Here is a 19,725-nt window from a genome sequence, read left to right on the forward strand (position 1 = left end):
GTTGGGTAAATTTGTGCAAGTGAAAATGTTGACTCAAACACATACTCAGGTAAAATTTTGCCACACATGGTCCAACCACCCACTAAAAATGTCGTCAATTTCCACTCCCTCCAACAGTTTGTGACAGTATCTTCTTCTAATTGTCTCCAACACTGGGTACTTGTAATCCTTAACACTAGGTATTAATCTTTTTAATCTTTGCCAATCTGATAGGTAAAAATGGTCAGTGTTTTATCACTTCTATTGGAAGTTGAACATCTTATTATGTGTTTTTACAATCTGTATTCTTTTATCATTCCCCTGTTTGTATTCAATGTGGAAAGTCAGGAATATTTTCTCCTGGGCCAAAAGGGAAGAAAAAATACATGTGCCTCATCCCCTAGCCCAATTCAGGAACACAACTGGCAGACCTCCTCTTCCCTTCAATCTCAGTAGAATATAATTCTTAAGTTAATTTCTCTCTTGTTGCATAGATTAATTGCTTAATCAGGATCCATCTGCTCTTATTGCTTAGCAATAAGCCAAACTCCCCTCTTTCATTAAAATTTAGATGCTTCTTTTTTGTCCATTCATATTTATGAATAAAATTAGCCCTCTGGTGATTTTATTATCACCAGTATTTGGGTAAGCACTCTTTCATTTTCCCAAGAAGACCTCATACCCCAATTAAAAGAGGTCGACAGATACATTAAGTGATTTTTGCTCCCAGACTGAGATTTTTTGTTTTCCTCCAAGTCTCCTGTGGCCTCTTATTTTTATACATGAGGGAACTGAGTTCCAAAGAGGTTAAGCACATGGAAGCTGGGTCTGTTACCTCTCAGTCCTAAGTTTTGCTACCAACAATAAACCACCCCCTTCCAGGGACTGTAGCCCTCAAATATTTCCATTTCTGATTCCCTCCCATGATGAATTCAGAGTTAGAAAGAAGTGGTGATCACTGCTTCTAAGCTATACTCCTTTTCTCTCTTACAGAGACCTCAGCTACTGATGGGGGGTGGGGTGGGGGTAGACTCCACCTCATCCTCCTCTGCCCTGCACACCCTGTCATCGTCAGAAACTTCTCTATAATCACTCTTTCCACAACCACAATATCTCATCCTCCAGATGGCTTATTCAATCAAGCCCAGCACAACATCGATGGGTCCTCGGGCCCCTTTCCCTTCTCCCTATTCATTCACTCCTCCCTTCTTTGCCTCTAAACCTGCTCAGATTTCATCTCCCATCATTTTAATCACTCTCTGGACAAAATCATAAACCTCCTTAGTCCCTCTGTACTTGTACTCAATCCACATGGCAAAAACCTTAACCTGTACAAACACAACAGGCTGTCTTCTTCATACCTCAGACAGCTGGGTACAGCAGGAGAAATTCCCCTAAACAAGGAGATTGTTCCACCCTAAGCCAAATCACCAACTACTTGCTGAATTACGCCCAATAATTCTACTACCTTTCTCCAGCCAAACTGCCATGTGACTCTTCAAAACATTAATTTCAAACTTGCACTCTCCAAAAATCTTCACTCCCCAAGCAGATGGCCTTCCCTGGTAAAGTCATCAGACAAGAACTCTCTCAACTGCCTCCCTCTCCCCTAATCCGTGTCTATGGATGCCCCTGAACTCTCTTTTACTTGTTATAGAGGAAGAAAGGACACTATTGCCAAGGTCAGTCCCTCCACATGTACTCTGGAGCCCATCCCCTCCTACCTTCTTAAGGAACCTTGGACTTTTAGTTACTCCTTTTTTCTGTATCTTCAACTCCTCTCTAATGAAGATTTCCCAACAGCATTTAGGCAGTCTCAACTCTTTCCTCTTATAGAAAGAGAAAGAGCAAAGAAAAAAAGGGAGAGAAGAAAAAGTATCTCCTTTGTTGCCAGAATCCTTCCAGCTATGCCCCTCCCTCAAATTACAGCCAGGCTTCCAGATCCATCCCCACTTGCTACCTATTTTTCTCACCTCTTTCTCACTATCTAACCTGTTCAAACTTGGATTCTAGTCCCCAGAGCTTCAACACAGTCACCAATACCTTGTCACTAATGTCCTTGGACACATATTGATCCTCATCTTATGTAATATATAAGCACCAATTATTCCTTGTTAAAACACCCTTTCCTCTGGCCTCATTAATATCAAACTCAGTTTTCCTTCTGCCTCTCTGACAGCTGCTGCTCTTCATCTTCTTAGAGCCAATTTTTAAATGTAGAACTTTTAATTTATAGGAATTCCTTTCTCAATTTTTAAACAATTTCAGTCTTGCCCTTGGCTTCTACGAGGGTACTTCAAAAAGTTCATGGAAAAACAGAATTAAAAGATAACATGGATTTTTCCATGAATTTTTTTAAGTACCCTTGAAGTATCATCAATATGCCACAGATTCCCATGTCTATATATATCTAGCTCAGAACTCTCAGGTGTCCTGAGAACACTGACTCTCCCAAACCTGCTTCATCTCTAGTATTCCCTAACCCAGTAAACCACCATGTTATTCAAACATGAAACTTAAAAGTCATATTATTTATCAGGGATTCTTTGGTTCAAAGAAAAAGAAAAAACACCTCAAACTAGTTTCAGCAAAACAAAGAACAAGGAGGAAGAGAAAGAGAAAGAAAATGTACCAAACCAGGTAACTACAATATTAACAGGCACTCCATATATGTGTTAAATGAATGAATGATGAATAAGTGAATGAATGAAAGGGAGACAGTGCAGGGGTAAATGTAATTCCAGGGATGCTGGATCTGTACTCAAAGTTTCCTCTCTGCTTGCTTCCTTCTCAGGCAGTAGCCAAGACAGCCTCTGGCAGCTTTAGATTTACATTCTATCAATTTAGCAAGCTCCATGGAATGTGTCTTTTCCCCAAAAGTCCCCGTTAAAATCTCCAGGCTGAGCCAACCACTGCAGCCAGGGGAATGGACTACTCAAATTGGCCAACACTGGCTTATTTTTTGCCACCTGAAATCTCTTCACTGCTATCGCCACCACCCTTGTCGACTTGCCTGTGTAGTATCTCCACTTGGGTCCCTTCGCTAGCCAAGATGAAGTGCCTAAACCTTAACCTGTTCAAGATTTTGTGTGGCCTGGCCCCTATCAGCCTCTTCAGCTGCCCAATTCACTCTCCGTGCTCATGCTGGCTCCCTCCAATAGCAGGGCCTTTGCCCATGCTCTTCGCTCTGTCACTAAAGTTCCTCATTCCTCCTCACCTAATTAATGCTTATTCATCCTCTCTGTCTCAGCTTAAGATCACCTCCTCTGGGACATTCTCCCTGATTCTTAAAGCAGGTTAAATAATCCTCGTCATAGACCAAACCAGCAGTCTGTACTTATCAGGAGACTAGTAATTACTATTTAATATCTATCTTCCCTGCAGATTAGAGTCTCCATGAGGACAGGGCCTATGTTTGTCTTGTTCACCAGCTTGGATCCTGGCATAAAGCCTGGTACATTGAGGTATTCCTTAAATATGTGTGAAATAAATGAATGAACACCATGCTTTGGCAGTCAGTTTAAAATTCATCTACTTGATTTTGTTTCAAACAATCAGTCAAGAAAAAGTGAGTTAGCCAATGAAATAAACTTACTGAATTTACAAAACTTTCCTCAAGAAAAGATCCCAAAGAATAAAATCTAAAGTTGCAGGCTTGTTACACTCATGGTCAAAAAACATTCAAAACAAAAATAAAACAAAAAAACATTCAGTGGCTCTCCACTGCCCATACAACCACAGTTCTAAGTGCTTAGGAATTATTTAAGGTATTTAAGATTCAACACGACCTAGCCATTATGAAGAGTTCCTATCTCAGCATTATCTCCTGCTCTTCCCCCGTCACAAACTGTGCTAAGTCAGTGATTTTCTACTCCACTCTGTGGATTTCTGGAGATTCTATTCAATTCTTTGGAAGGAGAGGAGCTGTACACTGAATGAGACTCCTGCCTATCTCCTTTCCTAAGAAAGAATAGCTTCAGAGCATCTATTTTACTTATTGAAATTTTTGAATAAATGGTTCCATTAAGTTGGGTGTGAAAAAGTTTCCTAGGGGACCTCTCTGCACATCCCATCCATGTGAGGATTTTGTGTAAACACCAACACATAAAACAAACCAAAGGAGAACTGCTCTGGCTGAAGTGGAGACACACTATTGCCTGGTTTCCAACTCATGCCTTCCCGTAACTCCTCACCTCGGTGCTGCTGCTCAGGAACCTAGAGGCTCTGAGGAACCCGTAAAACCACTGATCTAGACAAAACAGGCACCTAGACTTATCCCCAAACTTTTTTTCCATTGAGTCTTAGTTCATATTTTTTTCTTCAACTTGGGATGCCAACAAATAAAAATCCCATGAGTAAGAATCTGTCAGTGCTGTAAAGAGTGCCGGGTACATAGAAAGTACTCAATAAATACATGTTTAATAAATGAATGATGCTCTTCCTCCTAAACTCCTGTAAAAGTCACTCTTCAGTGTCATGCAAATAGAATCCTATTTTTAAAATCTTCTGCAATCCTGCTATATAGAATTAAATTATGTCCTACAAACGTTGGACAGTAGGCCAGGCTGGGGATACAGGACTCAAGACACAGCTCCTGCCCTCAAAGGCTCTCAGTCTGGAACTCGTACTTACAACATAGTCCTTATGCAGTTCTACTTTATCTTCATTTATATATTTTATCTTCACTTATTTATTCATTTATTTATTTATCTACAACTATGTAAATAACTATCAGATGACAAACACAGACCCTATATTACTCCTATTATCTTATTTATCTTATAAAAATCACAAAGATCAGAGACTTAATAATTCTCAAATTGCATTTAAAATAATTACAGAAAAATTCTTTAAAACATTTTCTAAGGTAAATGTTAGGAACCGAAATCATAATGCTTCCTAACTACTACTTATTCACCTATTAATTATGTAACTGGATTTCTACATAAACCAACTATGTTTTAAAAAGTCTTAAGGTTTCTCAACTACACAAATAAATATTGCATAATGAAATATTGCTTAGAAGTATTTTAAAATGTAAAATGTGTCTACCCTTTAACCAAGCAATCCTGTTTTAGAGACTAACCTAAATATAAACATACAGGCACATATAAATATACATGTATATCTACTGGCCTAGAGGTTAATGGAATGAGAATATCATGAAATAAAAAAAGAAATTTGCAGAGAAATATGAATAGTATGATTCTATTTTTGTTATTAAAAAAGCAAAAAATATATATAGAGAGTATATAATTACAAAAACACAAGCAAGGGAGTGAAAGGTACTATATGCCTGAGTGTTTGTGTTCCCCCAAAATTCATTCATTGACACGGTGGTGGTGTCAGGAGGTGGGGCCTTTGGGAGGTGATTAGGTCATGAGAGCGGAGCCCCCATGAATGGGATTAGTGCCCTTATAAAAGAGGCCCCAGATAGACCCCTTGACCCTCCCAACATGTGAGGACACAGAGAGAAGGTACCATCTATGAACCAGGAAGTAGGCCCTCACCAGACACCAAATCTGCCAGCACCCTGATCCTGAATTTCCCAGCCTCCAGAACTGTGAGAAATAATTTCTGTTGTTTATAAGCCATCCAGTTTATGGTATTTTGTTACAGTATCCAGAACGGATTACAACAGAAGGATACAACCAAATTATTAACGTTGTTTACTCCACAAATTGGACAAAAAGAAAGAGATGATTGCTTTCCAAATATTCCTCTATAATATTTGACATAAGGGCATATATCATTTTTTGTTTGTTTGTTTCGTTTTTTTGTGACCAGTAAGGGGATCGCAACCCTTGGCGTGGTGTCACCCACACCGTGCTCAGCCAGTGAGCGCACCGGCCATCCCTATATAGGATCCGAACCCGTGGCCTTGGCGCTCCCAGCGCCGCTGCGCTCCCAGTGCCGCATTCTCCCGAGTGAGCCACAGGGTCGGCGAAATATATCATTTTTGTAATTAAACAATGAAAAAGTTTATTTGTTTTAAGTGTAAGGCTTCCCGCCCCCCACACTTTGCTTTAGTTCTAAATATGAGCATTGCCCAAGTTCTATACATGTGACATATAATCATCCTAAAAATATAAGCCACTGTGCTATACCAAGCAATCTGAAAGGCAAAATGAGGAAGGGCAGAGGGTGTGCACTATTGACTACTTATCTTCTCACCAAAAGGCTTCATATGCAGAGGGGTAGGGAAGGAAAGAAGAACGTTCAGGAGAAGTCATTTAAAACAGTAAACAATGTTAACATGAAACAATAAAACAATATGAAAATGGAAATAATTGGCAGGTTCCCAAGCTTGTTAAAAATAAATAAAAGGCCAATTAACTCATAACATTTTTGAGATACTACAAATTTCCAATAATGTTTTCCCCTCCTTTGGACAGTATTACAGTTGTAAGTCAAATTCTACATACTAGATTTCCTTTTATATGAGGGATCTTCAAAATGTTCATGGAAAGGGCCGACCCCCTGGCGCACTCGGGAGAGTGCAGCGCTGGGAGCACAGCAGTGTTCCCACCGCGGGTTCGGATCCTATATAAGGATGGCCGGTGCACTCACTGGCTGAGCGCAGTGCGGCCGGTCACAAAAATGACAAAAAATAAAAATAAAAAAAGTTCATGGAAAGATAGATATTATCTTTTAATTCATTTTGTCTTTTAATTATTTTCCTCAAACATTGTGAAGTACCCTCGTATTTTATCTTTAACAACAGCAAATATTCTAAAAGCCCTAGGAGTTGCTTTAAAGCACTCTAGGAAAAGTACTGTTTTGTCTGCTTTCAAAAACTGTGCAGTAAGCTGTCTTACATCCAATATAATCAGGGAACGAAATGGCTTTGGGATGACTGCTACTATTCCCACCATCTCTATATCTGTACAGCACTTTATAGTTCTTTGACACACATGAATCAAATGTTCCAGCTAAGAGAAAGCAATTAAAATAAAATGCATACACCTATCATTATAAACATATGTAACAATTTAATCTTTGAAGATTAAAAAGGTAGCAAAGCATAAATTTGAAATGTATGTGATGAACCATTATGAACACCAATTTAAACTGTACTACAGACACTCAGATATTTTCATAAATAGAAAAGTGCAGCTGAGAAACTGCCACAAGTTTTGGAGGAAGGGAAGTCCAAGGTCCAGGGGGCACATCTGGTGAGGGCTTTCTTCTTGATGAGAACTATCTGAAGAGTCCAGAGATGGTGCAGGGAATCACATGGCAAAGGCTGAGCAAGAACATGTGTCCCAACTGTATTTGTGTGCTCTACTTATAAAGCTACCAGTCTATGCCCATGATTAACCCCTTAATCCATGAACAGATTAATCTGTTCATGAGATCCAATCACCTCTTAAAGGCCCCATCTTTCAAATATCATATTGGGGATTAAGTTCCAAGATGAGCTTTGGAGGAGACAAACATTCAACCCATAACAGCAGCTTAACACACAAAGAAAACACAAACCTGGATAGATGCACATGCTAAATGAAGAGGGGTTTTGAATGGGGACTAATTTTATAAGTGGTACATTAGTGAATATTTTGCTTTCCTACACAACTCCTCCAGTAACCTCATAACTGCAGGAAGTTGGATAATGAATTCACAGCTAATGAGAACTCCCTGTATATGAATTTTTATTCCTGTATATACAACAATAAGGGATATACATCTTGATCTGAATATTGTAGGATATGTAAAATATATCTTGCTTAGGACCACATTTATAAATGATGTTTTTAATGTAATGTAATACTGTACCAAGGTTGTAAGGGAGTTCCTTTTCATATAGAGTCTTTCCAAGTACTGCAGTCCCTCGTCTTTTAGTAACTCCAGTGGGAAATGATGCAGATTCCTATAATTTAAAAACAAATTCTTGTGCTTTTCCAGCCTTGCCACAGAGATCGTCTTACAAAGTTCGGATGCCATGACTGAAATCCCATGAGGCACACTGCAGCACTACATTTTGTCAAAATTGGTCCATTTCTACAGAGAAAACAAGAAAATTGAATAATCATAAGACTTCTCACAAGCACTGCCATATAAGCCAGTTAGCACATAGAGCTACTTATAGACACTAAAAAGATAATTATACATTCTATCCTATTTTTTTTTTCAAACAACTAAAATTGTCACACATATTTAGGAGATTAAAATTATTAACAATTTAGTAAAAATACTCTAAGCAATACTTACTACTTATTAGAAATAGTTCTAATGGAAAAAATAGTTTTTGGATTCAACATTAGGAATCTTTGTCTAAGACAACAGAGACAACTTTCATAAAACGCAAACAAAGGAAAAATTAGATGCAGCAAACCCATTTCCTTCTTGAACTACCTCATTTTGTATTTAGCTTAAAGTGTTTCAAAAATATTGATATATATTAAATACATGTATTTTTATATGTACATCACTAACAGGTTCATTTTCTTCACTTTCTAGTATCTAAAAACTGTCCTATGTTATAATTTTTTAAATTTTATCTCTTCATTCTTTTCTTTCTTTAGTTTTGAAGATTACTGTAAGTAACAAAGAAATAGGTCCAGTGTCAAGCTGCTTTATTATTTTAAATTATCTCAATGAAAGAAAAAACACTGTATTTGGAAACAATCACCCTGTATTATCTATTACAATCTCTCTGGGCCTCGGTTACCTAATATACCAAATGGAGATAACAATTAAAGTATTGGTTTAAAGGCCTGAATCCAAGACAGACTTTAAATTCTCTTCTAGTTCCAAAATTGACAAAAGCAGGAAGAGAAGTAACATTTGCCATCTTATCCACTAGGCACAAAGCTGAAACAAACTTCACCATCACTTTACACAAGAAGAAACAAACTCAGGGCTTCAATAATTTGTCCATGGTCAACCAGCTCACACAGGAGAAAAGCAAGGGTATGCTGCCAGGTCTAGAGAATTTCAAAGCCTGGGTTCTTTACAGACGATTACTCATAGGATTCCACAGGATACTAAGCGAATGCTAAAACTACAAAGGAAAAAAAAAGGATAAAACAACTCAAAGATTCCACTTTTTGTTTTCTTGAGCACCTTTTCCAAACTACCGGAAAGTACCTTTTAAAGAAAAAAGTTTTTCTAAATAAAAAAAAATGACCTTCACTGGGAATTTATATCGAACTAGTACCAAATGTAGCAAGGTAAGCTTTCAATAAGCAGTGTTTTGCTAACTTTTGGTTATTTTCTATTATTTCCAAACTCTAATTCCTAGCTACTTTTATATAAAAGGGCAAAGAATATGAAATACTCAATAATATACCCAATGTAACATAAGAATTCAATACTTTCCCATATTTATTCCACCTACTCACTGACCTATTTTATGAGGCATATTATGTGACTTTGTGCAAGATACTCAATTTTTCAACATCATAATTCTCTCACCTGTAAAGAAGGGGAACAAAACTACAAATAACATTGGTGATTCTGTGTGGAGAATGAAGCTTTCTAGATAATTACTCACTGAAGTAGTAAACTGGAAGCAGTTTAGATGTCTCACAAGCATCTCAAGTTTAACACACCCAAAGAGAGCTTTTGATTTTCAGCACCAATCCGAATCTCCCCAGTCTTCCAAATCTCCCCAGTCCTTCACATCTCAATAAATGGTGCAAGCCAGAAAGCTGGAACTCATGAATGATTCCATCTTCTCATTCACCAGCCACCTCCAATCTATCACAAGCCTAGAGGCTTCCATTACCAAAATATATCTCAAATCCATCCACATCTTTCCGTCTGCCAAAACCACAAGCCATTGTCATCTTCTGCCTGGGCACTGGTCTCCCTGCGTCCACTCTAGTCACTTCCAACACATTACTCACAGCAGTGAGCCTTTAAAAATGTAAATCCAATTCTCTCTCTCTCTCTCTCTCTCTCTCAGGTACACGTCTTACTAAAGCCTTCAGAAGCTTCTTATTTAGAAAATCAAACTCTTATCAGGGCTTCAGGGCCCTTCACCATCTGGCCGCACCCACATCTCCATCCTTATCTGCAGCACTCTGCTGGCTTCTCACCAAGCTCCTGGGCTCTTCTAGTCCTTGAAACTACCAAACTCCTCACAGCACTTGCTGCTCTCCCCTTATCCTGAAGCACTGTCCCATCATCCTTCAGATTTCAACTTAAAAATCACTTCCCTAACCCAAACTAAAGTACTTTCAGAGCAACCCTGCTGTTTGTTTTTTCTTTGTAGGACTTCTCACAATCTGTAATCTACGTGTTTATTGGTGCCCCTGTTTACTGTCAATCTAGCCAAAAGCCTGTAAATTCCTGAGGGCAGAGATTTTGCTGCTTTCTTCACACTTACACACCTGCATCTAGCACAATAACTAAAAGTAAGCCTTCAAACAGCTTGTGAATGGATGAAATCAAGACATGTGTAATAACATTGCAAGGTTGATTTGTCATCTACCCATCTCAAGACCACTTACACATTCTAAGGATCTCCAATCCTTACAATCCCACATTGCAATAGATATTATCTAGCCCATTTTATAGAGGAAACTGAGTTTCTCAGAGGGTGACCTGCCAGAATTCCCACACAGGTGGTCTGACTGCAAAGCCTGTGCACCACACTACAATGCAGCCTTTCATGCACGTCAGTGTGGCCAGGGTTTCTTTCATTCATGTGGTAGGCAAAGCTTACACAAGTAGATGACTTGCTTTGTAAAGTAAAACTGTATCCAAAATCCATACTCACTGATGGAATGCTGTGGCTGGGACTGGCTGCCTCTATAAAACATCATTACACCCTGTTAAAATGCATCTTGATATAAAGGCAGTTTGGGAGATAAAATTGATACAAATGAAACCCGAAAGCTGCTAATAATCAACAATGCTCATGGTTTTCCAATACGCATTCATTGGCAATATACAGCCTTTAACAGGATAACTTTCTTACCCATTTCACTTCACTACCTCTTATCCACGGTTTAAATAAATGGCATATTTAATATTAACTGCTCGTAGCTGCACCTCCACCCGAGTTTTCTGACAGGTGAACACCAATCTATACTGTTTATTTTAGTAGAAAAAGAAAAAACTAAAAAAATAAAAAATAAAAAAATAAATCCCAATTTAAGAAAATTCCACACATCTTAAGCAATATTTTATAGGAAAGGAATCCCTTAGACTGGCTTCCCAAACTTAATTTAGTAGAACAGTCATTCCAATTTCTTAACATTGGAGATTAGAGGATTATAAACTACATATTAAAAGCATTTGTTAAAGGTTGTTTTCCGCTGGCAGAAGTCAGGCAAAACACGCCCTTTTGCCCGAGTTAGCCAAACGCTGAGGTCGTTACAGTTTGGTAGCAGCGAGCCCAGTGGCAGGGATTTCACAGACCCAGTATGGGGATTCTCCGGTTCGAACGGCCGCGGGCCGCGAAGGGCGACAAGAACACAGCAGCTGTGGCGACCCAAGGCCTGGACGGCCCTTCGTTCACACTAGCTGCGACCCATACGCTTTTGCGGGACCCGGGTCAGGGGTGTCCCCGCCCGGGGCCGGGCCAGGGGAACCTTACCACGTGAGCCACCCGACGTGGCGGATGTCAACACTCACCCCGGCGCCTAGCGGAGCCAGCGCTCCGGAGTCCAGGCGGCGCTGGACAGCAAGCCTAGGGACAGCGGACGGGGGAGGGGGCGGGGGGCTCCGGGGGCGGGGCGAGGCTCTGGGGGCGGGGCGGAAGCCTCACTACCGAGAGTTGGGGAAGAGGGAGTCGCGGAGAGGAGGACGAAACCTCGCGAGAATTCGCCTCGTGGTTTTACGATAGGTAAGACGAGATGTTCATTTTCCAAGACATGTGCCTATTGGTCGAGAGCGCGGCTTCCTCCAGACTGGCGCCGCCTGCTGCCTTATTCTTGCTTCCGGCTCCAGCAGAGGGTAGATGTCAGGGTAGCCGCTTCTTGCTTAGCGTTTTGAAGGAGTGTCTTAGCTGACTCCAACTTAAGAAACCGGCAGTAACTGACTTGTTCTTTCATTCATGCATTCATTCAGGCACCCGGGCTTTCATTCAGTGCATATGATAAGGGATTACAACAATGACAACCGACGTAACCCTAACCCAACCTGGCAGCGTTCTAAGAGTTGTGCACAGGTTATCTCATTTAACTCTTAGCGGCAATCCTATAGTACAGGTACCATTTTTATACCAGCCTGAAGGATGAAAAACTGAGGCCGGTGGGTTTATGTAACGTAGCCAAATAGTAAAGAGTCTAAGCACCGGATTTAAGGGCTCACTGTGCTCACTGATAGGTTCCAAAGATGAGGTAACCTTGGTCTCTACCCTTGAAACACACAAGGTCTATTGTGAGAAACGGTTGTTAAAAAGGACAATTTAGTCAGTTAAACATTATGGCACTTCCTAGCATGACTGAGTAGACCATCAATAAATATTCAAGACGAAAATTCCTATGTCAGCGAGAAAAGACATCGAAGGAAGAGGGTTTTACGCAGGTAAAAAAGAAAAAAAGAAAAAAATGCCAAGCATTGTTCGGGAACATTTTGTAAAAACACATTTTTTAAAGAAATGAAGGGTTTTTTTGTTTCCTTAAACTACTGTTGGTTTTCTGTCCTTTGAAAAGCTTCATGTCTATTAATTTGCTAGAGGCTCATTGTCAAGCAACCTTAACTTTATAATGAGCTAGTTTTATGTTGGCTTTTATTCTTAGAAATGAATAACCTAGAAAGCAGAGTTATATTAAATAAAATTAACACCGGTTCCAAAATAAGGCATGAGATAATAAAATATGTATAAGTTATTTGTTTATTAAATCTGGTCTTCAGGAGTTACTGAAATATAGACATGGTATATGTCGTGTATTTCCAAGACCTTTTATATAGTTTCATAATACCTAAGAATTTGCGGTACTCAGAAACATTTTGCTAGACTTAAAATGGAAACCTACAGTTTGTGTAGAAACAAAAATCCTTAGGGCATTGAGATCAACCCAAATAAGACTTGCTGCTAATATTGGAAGAGTCGCCGAAAAAAAAAGAAAAAAAGGATTAACAATGAACAATTTTTAAAAAGTAATCAATGTTAGCCTCTTAGTTTCATTTCTTTTTTTAAAAAAAGGAAATATTGTTTTTTAATGCATTAATTTACCATCTGGTATTTGATCGTGAAAAATGAATCTTATTAAAATAACTTACCATCTCCCCAAACTTTCACAAAGTTGCCAAGGGATTACAGTATATGTGACAGTATAGTATCCTGTGACTACTCATAGAAGCTCTCTCGATTTGTAAAAGGTCAACTTGCACTTTTTGTCTCACTTAAAACAAAGGGGATGAACTCTCCAGTTTAAGCTGGTCATTTTACAGTCTTTGACAAAGTGTGACATCAACAGGCAGCGATACCGCTTTAAGAAAATTCCAAGGAAAAGGCAACCCCACTTTAAAATTCCCACCTCTGGCTCCCAAGGATTGGGTTGCAAACTTCGGCAAAATACTCTTCTCCACTCCCTATTGGTGAATGTTCTATCATTCATTTTTCTGCCTGGAGTTTTGTCGGTACCCAGTTGCGTTACGGGAAGAGGCTGCTCTAATTTAGCCCGGACCTGCCCTACTTGAGGCTTTTTCATGGTTATCAATTTGTACAAAGAATCACAGCACTAAATACAGCGGAAACCAAGACAAATCGGGCTGCCAAGACAACTGTGTAATTCGCTCAAAAGAGAAACGGAGAAACTCTCAGACTGGGTAAACTGACAAAGGATTTTACGACCTAGTTAGACATTTAAGAGTTAAAGAAACTTTTCTGGGTTTTCGATAGTTTTAAAGGAGTAAATGTCAAAGGAAAACCCGAGAAATGCAGGCACAAGCTAAGGGTGGCAGGAATAAGAGTTTTCAGAGGGGGTGGTTTCTCTTTACGGTGAGATTGGAAAGCATCATCCCCAGATTATCAGTGGATTTTTGAAAGGTAAAGGAAACAAGATAATAAGATTTATCATAGATTATTTTCTACTTTACGAAACTGTGCTTTGTATTTATTGTTGCTTAAATATGGATTTAGAAGGACACTTAATAGTATTGTAATTTTAAATGAAATGGATATTTTTGTTTGTATGTTATCATACCTGGCATAATAGACAATTCAATTATTAAAAGATATGAGAAAATTAGAATTGGCTTTGGACCCAAATTTTGTGTATATTTGTAGATTAGGAAATCCAGGGATGGATCTGCTAATGACTAAACAAAACATGACAATGGTATCTGAAGCAGAATCAGCAGGTAATTAATGTAAGGATATGTTCTCAAAAAAGAAATCCAGCATTTATGTTTTCAAAAAATTATACTTTTTATTAAAACTAAAATATGAAAGTTCAGGAAATATTGACAAACAAGAATATTTCTTGAGTGGCCTCTGTTAACCCACATATGGGGATATAAAATAAGAAAATACAGTCTCTCAAGAAGATCATTCTCTAGTTCAGAGACAAGTGAGGCTCAAACGCGGCTCAAGCACTTAAATTAAAACTTCCGGACAGTTCTTGATGCCCAGATGACTGCTATAAACCGTAGGTGCTTCAGGAGCTCAGATCAGTGTGAACTAAATAATTCAGAGAGGGCTTCACAATACGGATAATTCCCAATTTGGGCCTGAGCAATGGGCAAAATTGCAGTAGAGAGAAAACAAGGGCAGTGGCATCCCAAGGAATGGGTGACTTGTTAGCAAATGCATGCAGCCTGAAGAAGAGTTGGCTCTGACTGCAGCAGAAGGTTCTTTTGGGAACCTTGGTTTAAAAAAAAAAAAAAAGAATTATGTGAATAGCAAAAATTGCCAGAATTAAGGAGTTTGGTTGGTCCTGGGTTATCTGAGTTATGAACAGAATAGCTTATGAAAGAAATGTTTGAAGACAATAAAACTGATTGCTGTTCAAGATGGCTCAAAGGGCAGAGACTGGAAAGCTAAGGGGCTTGGTAACTTAACTTCTCAAGACATTTTATCCAAATACTTTCACTTTACCATTGTAGAGTAACATAAATCTTGGTGCATTGCTTTATAGTCTTTGAAAGCGTTGAGTTCATTTTTTGTTTGGCACTATAAATGTACATTTTATCCGGTGTAGAGTTGGTTGTGGTTTGATTAAAACAGAAAAGGTGATCTTATTGACACTGAATTGGTTCTGTCTCCTTTTCCCTCTGAATTTAAGTGAGTTTTCTCGATTCTGTTTAACTGAATTAAAGGAATTTACACACACAAAAAAAACAAAACAACCTTATGACACCACGGGAGGTCTTCTTATTCAGACTGCAGGTTTTCACCTGAGCTGTTTCTCGAGTCCTGGCATACTCAGTGAGCTGCTACAACGTACTAGACACTATGTTCAGTGTTGGGAAAGCCAAGGTGAATCAAGGACCATTTCCCCCAAAACTGCAAAGTGCTTCAGTGACACCGAGCTGTGTGTATTTCTCCTGCTTATTTTCTTCCCTGCAACAGAACTTGCTTCGAAGAATCCAGGGCTCCTAACTTGTCAATCAGTGGTTTTTAAATAGAAAGAGGGAGAGAAGGAGGAATCATTGGCTGTGGAAAAGACCCTGAGACGAGGCCCCCTGCTACAGATGGCTGATGTAGCTGACTGCAGTTCTCACTGAATGTTACCCAAGTAGTCCCCTGGATATCCCAGGCCTCTTGAAGTTAGGGGAGCAAATAAAATGTTAACAGAAGTGACCTGTGTCACCTCTGGGTAATGGCGAGGAAAAGCCCTTCCACAGTTTCCTAATCTTTCTCATATTCTGCCATGTCTACCATTTATGTATAGTTAAGCCTTGGTCAGCCTGAGTCTCTTAATGACTCTGTGGATCTGAAATTCCCTGCCCCTACTCTCCAACCCTAAACCGAATGGGCCTGAAGCATGAAGGAGTTGATATGTTACCTCATCATAGCCTATCCAATCCTGACTACCTCAAGTGTTAACAGGTTTTCCCCTGGAGATATTGGCTTTTTTTTTTTTAAGTTTTCTTCAGTTAAGAAAAATAAATAAATAAAAGCCCCAATCAACTGAGTTTCAGGTGTCAGGTGGATGAGATGTTTGGAAAGAAAAATCACACTGTAAGGATGATTTAATTGCTCATCCAACTAGCTTTTATTGTTTCTGTTTCCTGTTTAGGTGCCAGACATTGATACCAAGTGATCCATCTATTTGGAGAGAGCAAGAATAAGATTGGTTTTCAAGATTTTGGGGGCCTCTGACACATTGTCTTGAGGAATCAGGACTGCCCTAACTTATGAAAGTCTTGTAGTCATAAGATGCATGAAAGCCATAATTACACATAAAACTGCATTGTGGTTTCATAGCTATTTTTTAACAGCTTTAGTAAAATATAAGTTATGTACCATAAAATTTAATTTTTTAAAGATACAACTCAAAAATTGTTTTAGAAAATTTAGAGTTGTGCAACCATCACCACATTCCAATTTTAGAAAATTTCCATCATCCTAAAAAGATGCCTTGTGCACACTTGCAGGCAACTCCTCATTCCAATCTCCAGCTCCAGACAGTCACTAACAAACTTTCTGTCTCTATAGATTTACCTTTCCTAGACATTTCGTATAAATGGAATTATACAACATGTGGTCTTTTGCATCTGGCTTTTTCACTTAGTGTAATGTTTTTGAGGTTTATCCATGTTTTTGTACATATCATTATTTCATTCCTTTTTATTGCCAAATAGTAATTCATTACATAGCAATACCACATTTTGTTTATGACATTTGGATTGCTTTCAGTATTTAATTGTATTAATTGTAATTGTATAATAGTATTGACTAGTAGATGACAGTAAATACAATATTTAGCTAATAAGAATAATGCAGAATGAAGATGAGTAAAAGTTTTTGTGAATATGCGTTTCGGTTCTCTTGGGTATGTACCTAGGAGTGTAGGAAAATTGCTGAGTCATATGGTAGCTCTGTGTTTAAGTTTTGAGGAATTGCCCAACTGCTTTCCAAGGTGAATTTCCATTTGCACTTCTACCAATAGTGTATGAGGGTTCAGTGTTCTCCACATCCTCGTCAACACTTCTTATTGTCTGTCTTTTTTATTATAGTCATTCTGGTGGGTGTGAAGTAGTGTCTCGTCGTAGTTTTGATTTCCATTTTCCTAATGACTAATGATATTGAGCATCTTTTCATCTGCTTGTTGGCCATCTGTGTATCTTCTTTTGTTAAATGTCTATTCAAATATTTTGCCTATTTTTTAATTGGGTTAGTTGTCATTTTATTACTGAGTTGTAAGTGTTCTTTGTATGTTCTGGATAGAAGTCCTTCATCAGATATATGATTTGCAATATTTTGTTTCATTCTGTGGGTTGTCTTTTAACTTTATTGTCTTTCAAAGCAAAGTTTTTTGATTGTGAAGTCCAATTTATCTGTTTTTTCAGTTATCAGACTTGTGTCTTTGGTGTTTTATCTAAGAAATCTTTGCCTAACCCAGGCTCAGGAAGATTTACCCCTATGCTTGCTAAGAGTTTTATAATTTTAGATATTGCTGTTAGGTCTTTTGTCCATTTGGAATTAATTTGCAATATGGTATGAGATAGAAGTCCAACTTTATACTTTTGCATGTGTGTATTCAGTTGTTCATCGTCATTTATTGAAAAAACTATTCTTTCCCCCATTGAATTATCATGCACCCTAGTCAAAAAATACTTGACTGTATATTAAGGGTTTATTTTTGGACACTCAACTCTATCCCATTGTTCTATATGTCAGCCCTTATGCCAGTACCACACTGTTTTGTTGGGGTTTCTTCCCCAGCTTTATGAAGATATGGTTGATGAGTAAAAAACTGTATATATTTAAGGTGTACAATGTAGTATTTTTATATAAGTATACCCACAAGTAATGATTCCCACAATCAAGCTAACTCACAAATTCATCACCTGACATAATTATTATTTTTGTGTGTGGTGAGAACACTTAAGATCTATTCTCTTGGCAAATTTTAATTACATATTATTTTTAACTATAGTTTCCATGCTGGACACTATATCTCTAGAACTTATTCATCTTATAACTAAAAATGTGTGAGTACAACACTGTTTTGATGACTGTAGTTTTATAGTAAGTTTTTAAATTGGGAAGTATGAGTCCTCCAACTTTCTTTTTCTTTTTCAAGATTATTTTATCTATTCTGGGTGTATTCATTTCTATATGAATTTAAAAATCAGTTTGTCAATATCTGCTAAAAAAAAGACAGCTGGGATTTTGATAAGAATTGCATTAAATTTATAGATCAATTTGAGGAGTATTACTATCTTAATAATATTAAGGCTTCTAATTCATGAACATAAAAAGTCTCTCCATGTATTTAGATCTTCTTTAATTTCTTTTAGCAGTGTTGTGTAATTTTCAGTACATAAGTCTTGTACTTTTATGCTAAATTTATTTCTAAATATTTTATTCTTTTTGATACTAGTGTGAATGGAAATGTTTTCTTAATTTCATTTTCAGGTTATTTATTGCTAGTGTATAGAAATACATTTTTGTTTATTTATTTTGTATCCTATGGCCTTGCTGAACTTTTTAGTAGTTCTAGTAGAGAATTGATTGATGGATGGATTGATTGTGGATTCCTTAGGATGTTCTACATAAAGGATCATGTCATCTGACGATAAAGTTTCATTTCTTCCTTTCTAATTTATATGCCTTAATTTCTTTTTCTTGCCTTATTCCTCTGGCTGGAATATTCATTACAATCTTGAATACAACTGGTGGGAGCAAACGTCCTTGCCTTGTTTCCAATCTTAGAAGGAAAGCATTCAAACATCCAACATTAAGTATGATGTTAGTTTTGGGTTTCTTAAATCAGGTTTTTATCAGCCCTTTATCAGATTGGGGAAGTTTTTATCACAAGTGGGTGCTGGATTTTGACAAATGTTTTTTTCTGCTTCTATCAAGACATGGTATTTGTTCTCTATTCCATTAATATAATGTGTTAGATTAATGATTTCAGATGTCAAACCAACCTTATGTTGCTGGAATAAATCCCCCTTGGTCATAGTTTATAATCCTTTTTATATGTTGCTAGCTATGGTTTGCTAATATTTTATTGAGCATTTGTGTGTCCATATTCATGAAGGATAGTAGTTGGTTGTTTTTTTCTGATGTCTTTGTCTGGATTTAGTATTAGGGTAATACTGGCCTCATAGAATAAGTTGAAAAGAGTTCCTTTATTTTCTGATGAAGTTTATAAAAGATTCATATTATTTCTTCTTTAATGGTTTGGTAGAATTCATCACTGAAGCTATCTGGGCCTGGACTTAATTTTGTGTAAACATTTTTAATTACTAACTTCATTTTATTTCTTTACTTGTTTTAGGTCTATTCAGATTTTCTATTCCTTTTTTTATTCACTTTTAGTATTTTGTATCTTTCTAGGATGTTTTCCCAATGACTTAGCTTACATATAGGCAAGGTTGTTTTTTAATGAATACACTCTCATACAGTCGTAATGGTTGTTATTTCCTAAGACCTACTGCCCTAATGGCCCTTGCCCCTCACTCAGCCCTCCTACATCTCCCCACAAGCCAGCACCCAAAGGTTAACACCTGAAACAGCAGGGACCTTTAGAACCCAGCTCCAGCATAGTTGCCATCCATACAGATTGGTTGGCCCCCTTGCTATTCCAGTTATTAAATATTTTAAACATCACCCCTTGGAAACGGAAGTCAGAGACCCCACTTCAGACCTCTTCTTCCTCTTACCTTGAT

The 19,725-nt window shown here is 38.0% G+C and overlaps 2 protein-coding genes across 10 annotated transcripts in view; one reads left to right on the forward strand and one right to left on the reverse strand.

Moving 5' to 3' along the window:
* The window catches only part of LRRC28 (leucine rich repeat containing 28), a 145,423-nt gene extending 133,787 nt beyond the window's left edge, over positions 1-11,636 (reverse strand). For 6 of the 8 annotated variants that reach the window (XM_063089275.1, XM_063089276.1, XM_063089272.1 and 3 more), the window contains exons 1-2: positions 11,566-11,636; positions 7,756-7,980 (exon numbers count right to left, since the gene is read on the reverse strand). In XM_063089275.1, the coding sequence (XP_062945345.1) occupies positions 7,756-7,923 (168 nt within the window). In that variant the 5' untranslated portion in view covers positions 7,924-7,980; positions 11,566-11,636. Of the gene's footprint in view, positions 1-7,755; positions 7,981-11,349; positions 11,496-11,527 lie in introns of those variants that run through there. The other 2 variants (XM_063089269.1, XM_063089270.1) reach the window with 2 other exon arrangements.
* A 1,904-nt stretch (positions 11,637-13,540) lies between these two features.
* The window catches only part of TTC23 (tetratricopeptide repeat domain 23), a 98,068-nt gene continuing 91,883 nt past the window's right edge, over positions 13,541-19,725 (forward strand). Inside the window, exon 1 of one of the 2 annotated variants that reach the window (XM_063090381.1) lies at positions 13,541-13,927. The gene's annotated coding sequence lies outside the window, so the exon portion shown is untranslated. The remainder of the gene's footprint in view (positions 13,928-19,725) is intronic. The other variant, XM_063090380.1, reaches the window with a different exon arrangement.

Source organism: Cynocephalus volans, chromosome 3 (genome assembly GCF_027409185.1).
Source record: "Cynocephalus volans isolate mCynVol1 chromosome 3, mCynVol1.pri, whole genome shotgun sequence".
Lineage (NCBI taxonomy): Eukaryota > Metazoa > Chordata > Mammalia > Dermoptera > Cynocephalidae > Cynocephalus > Cynocephalus volans.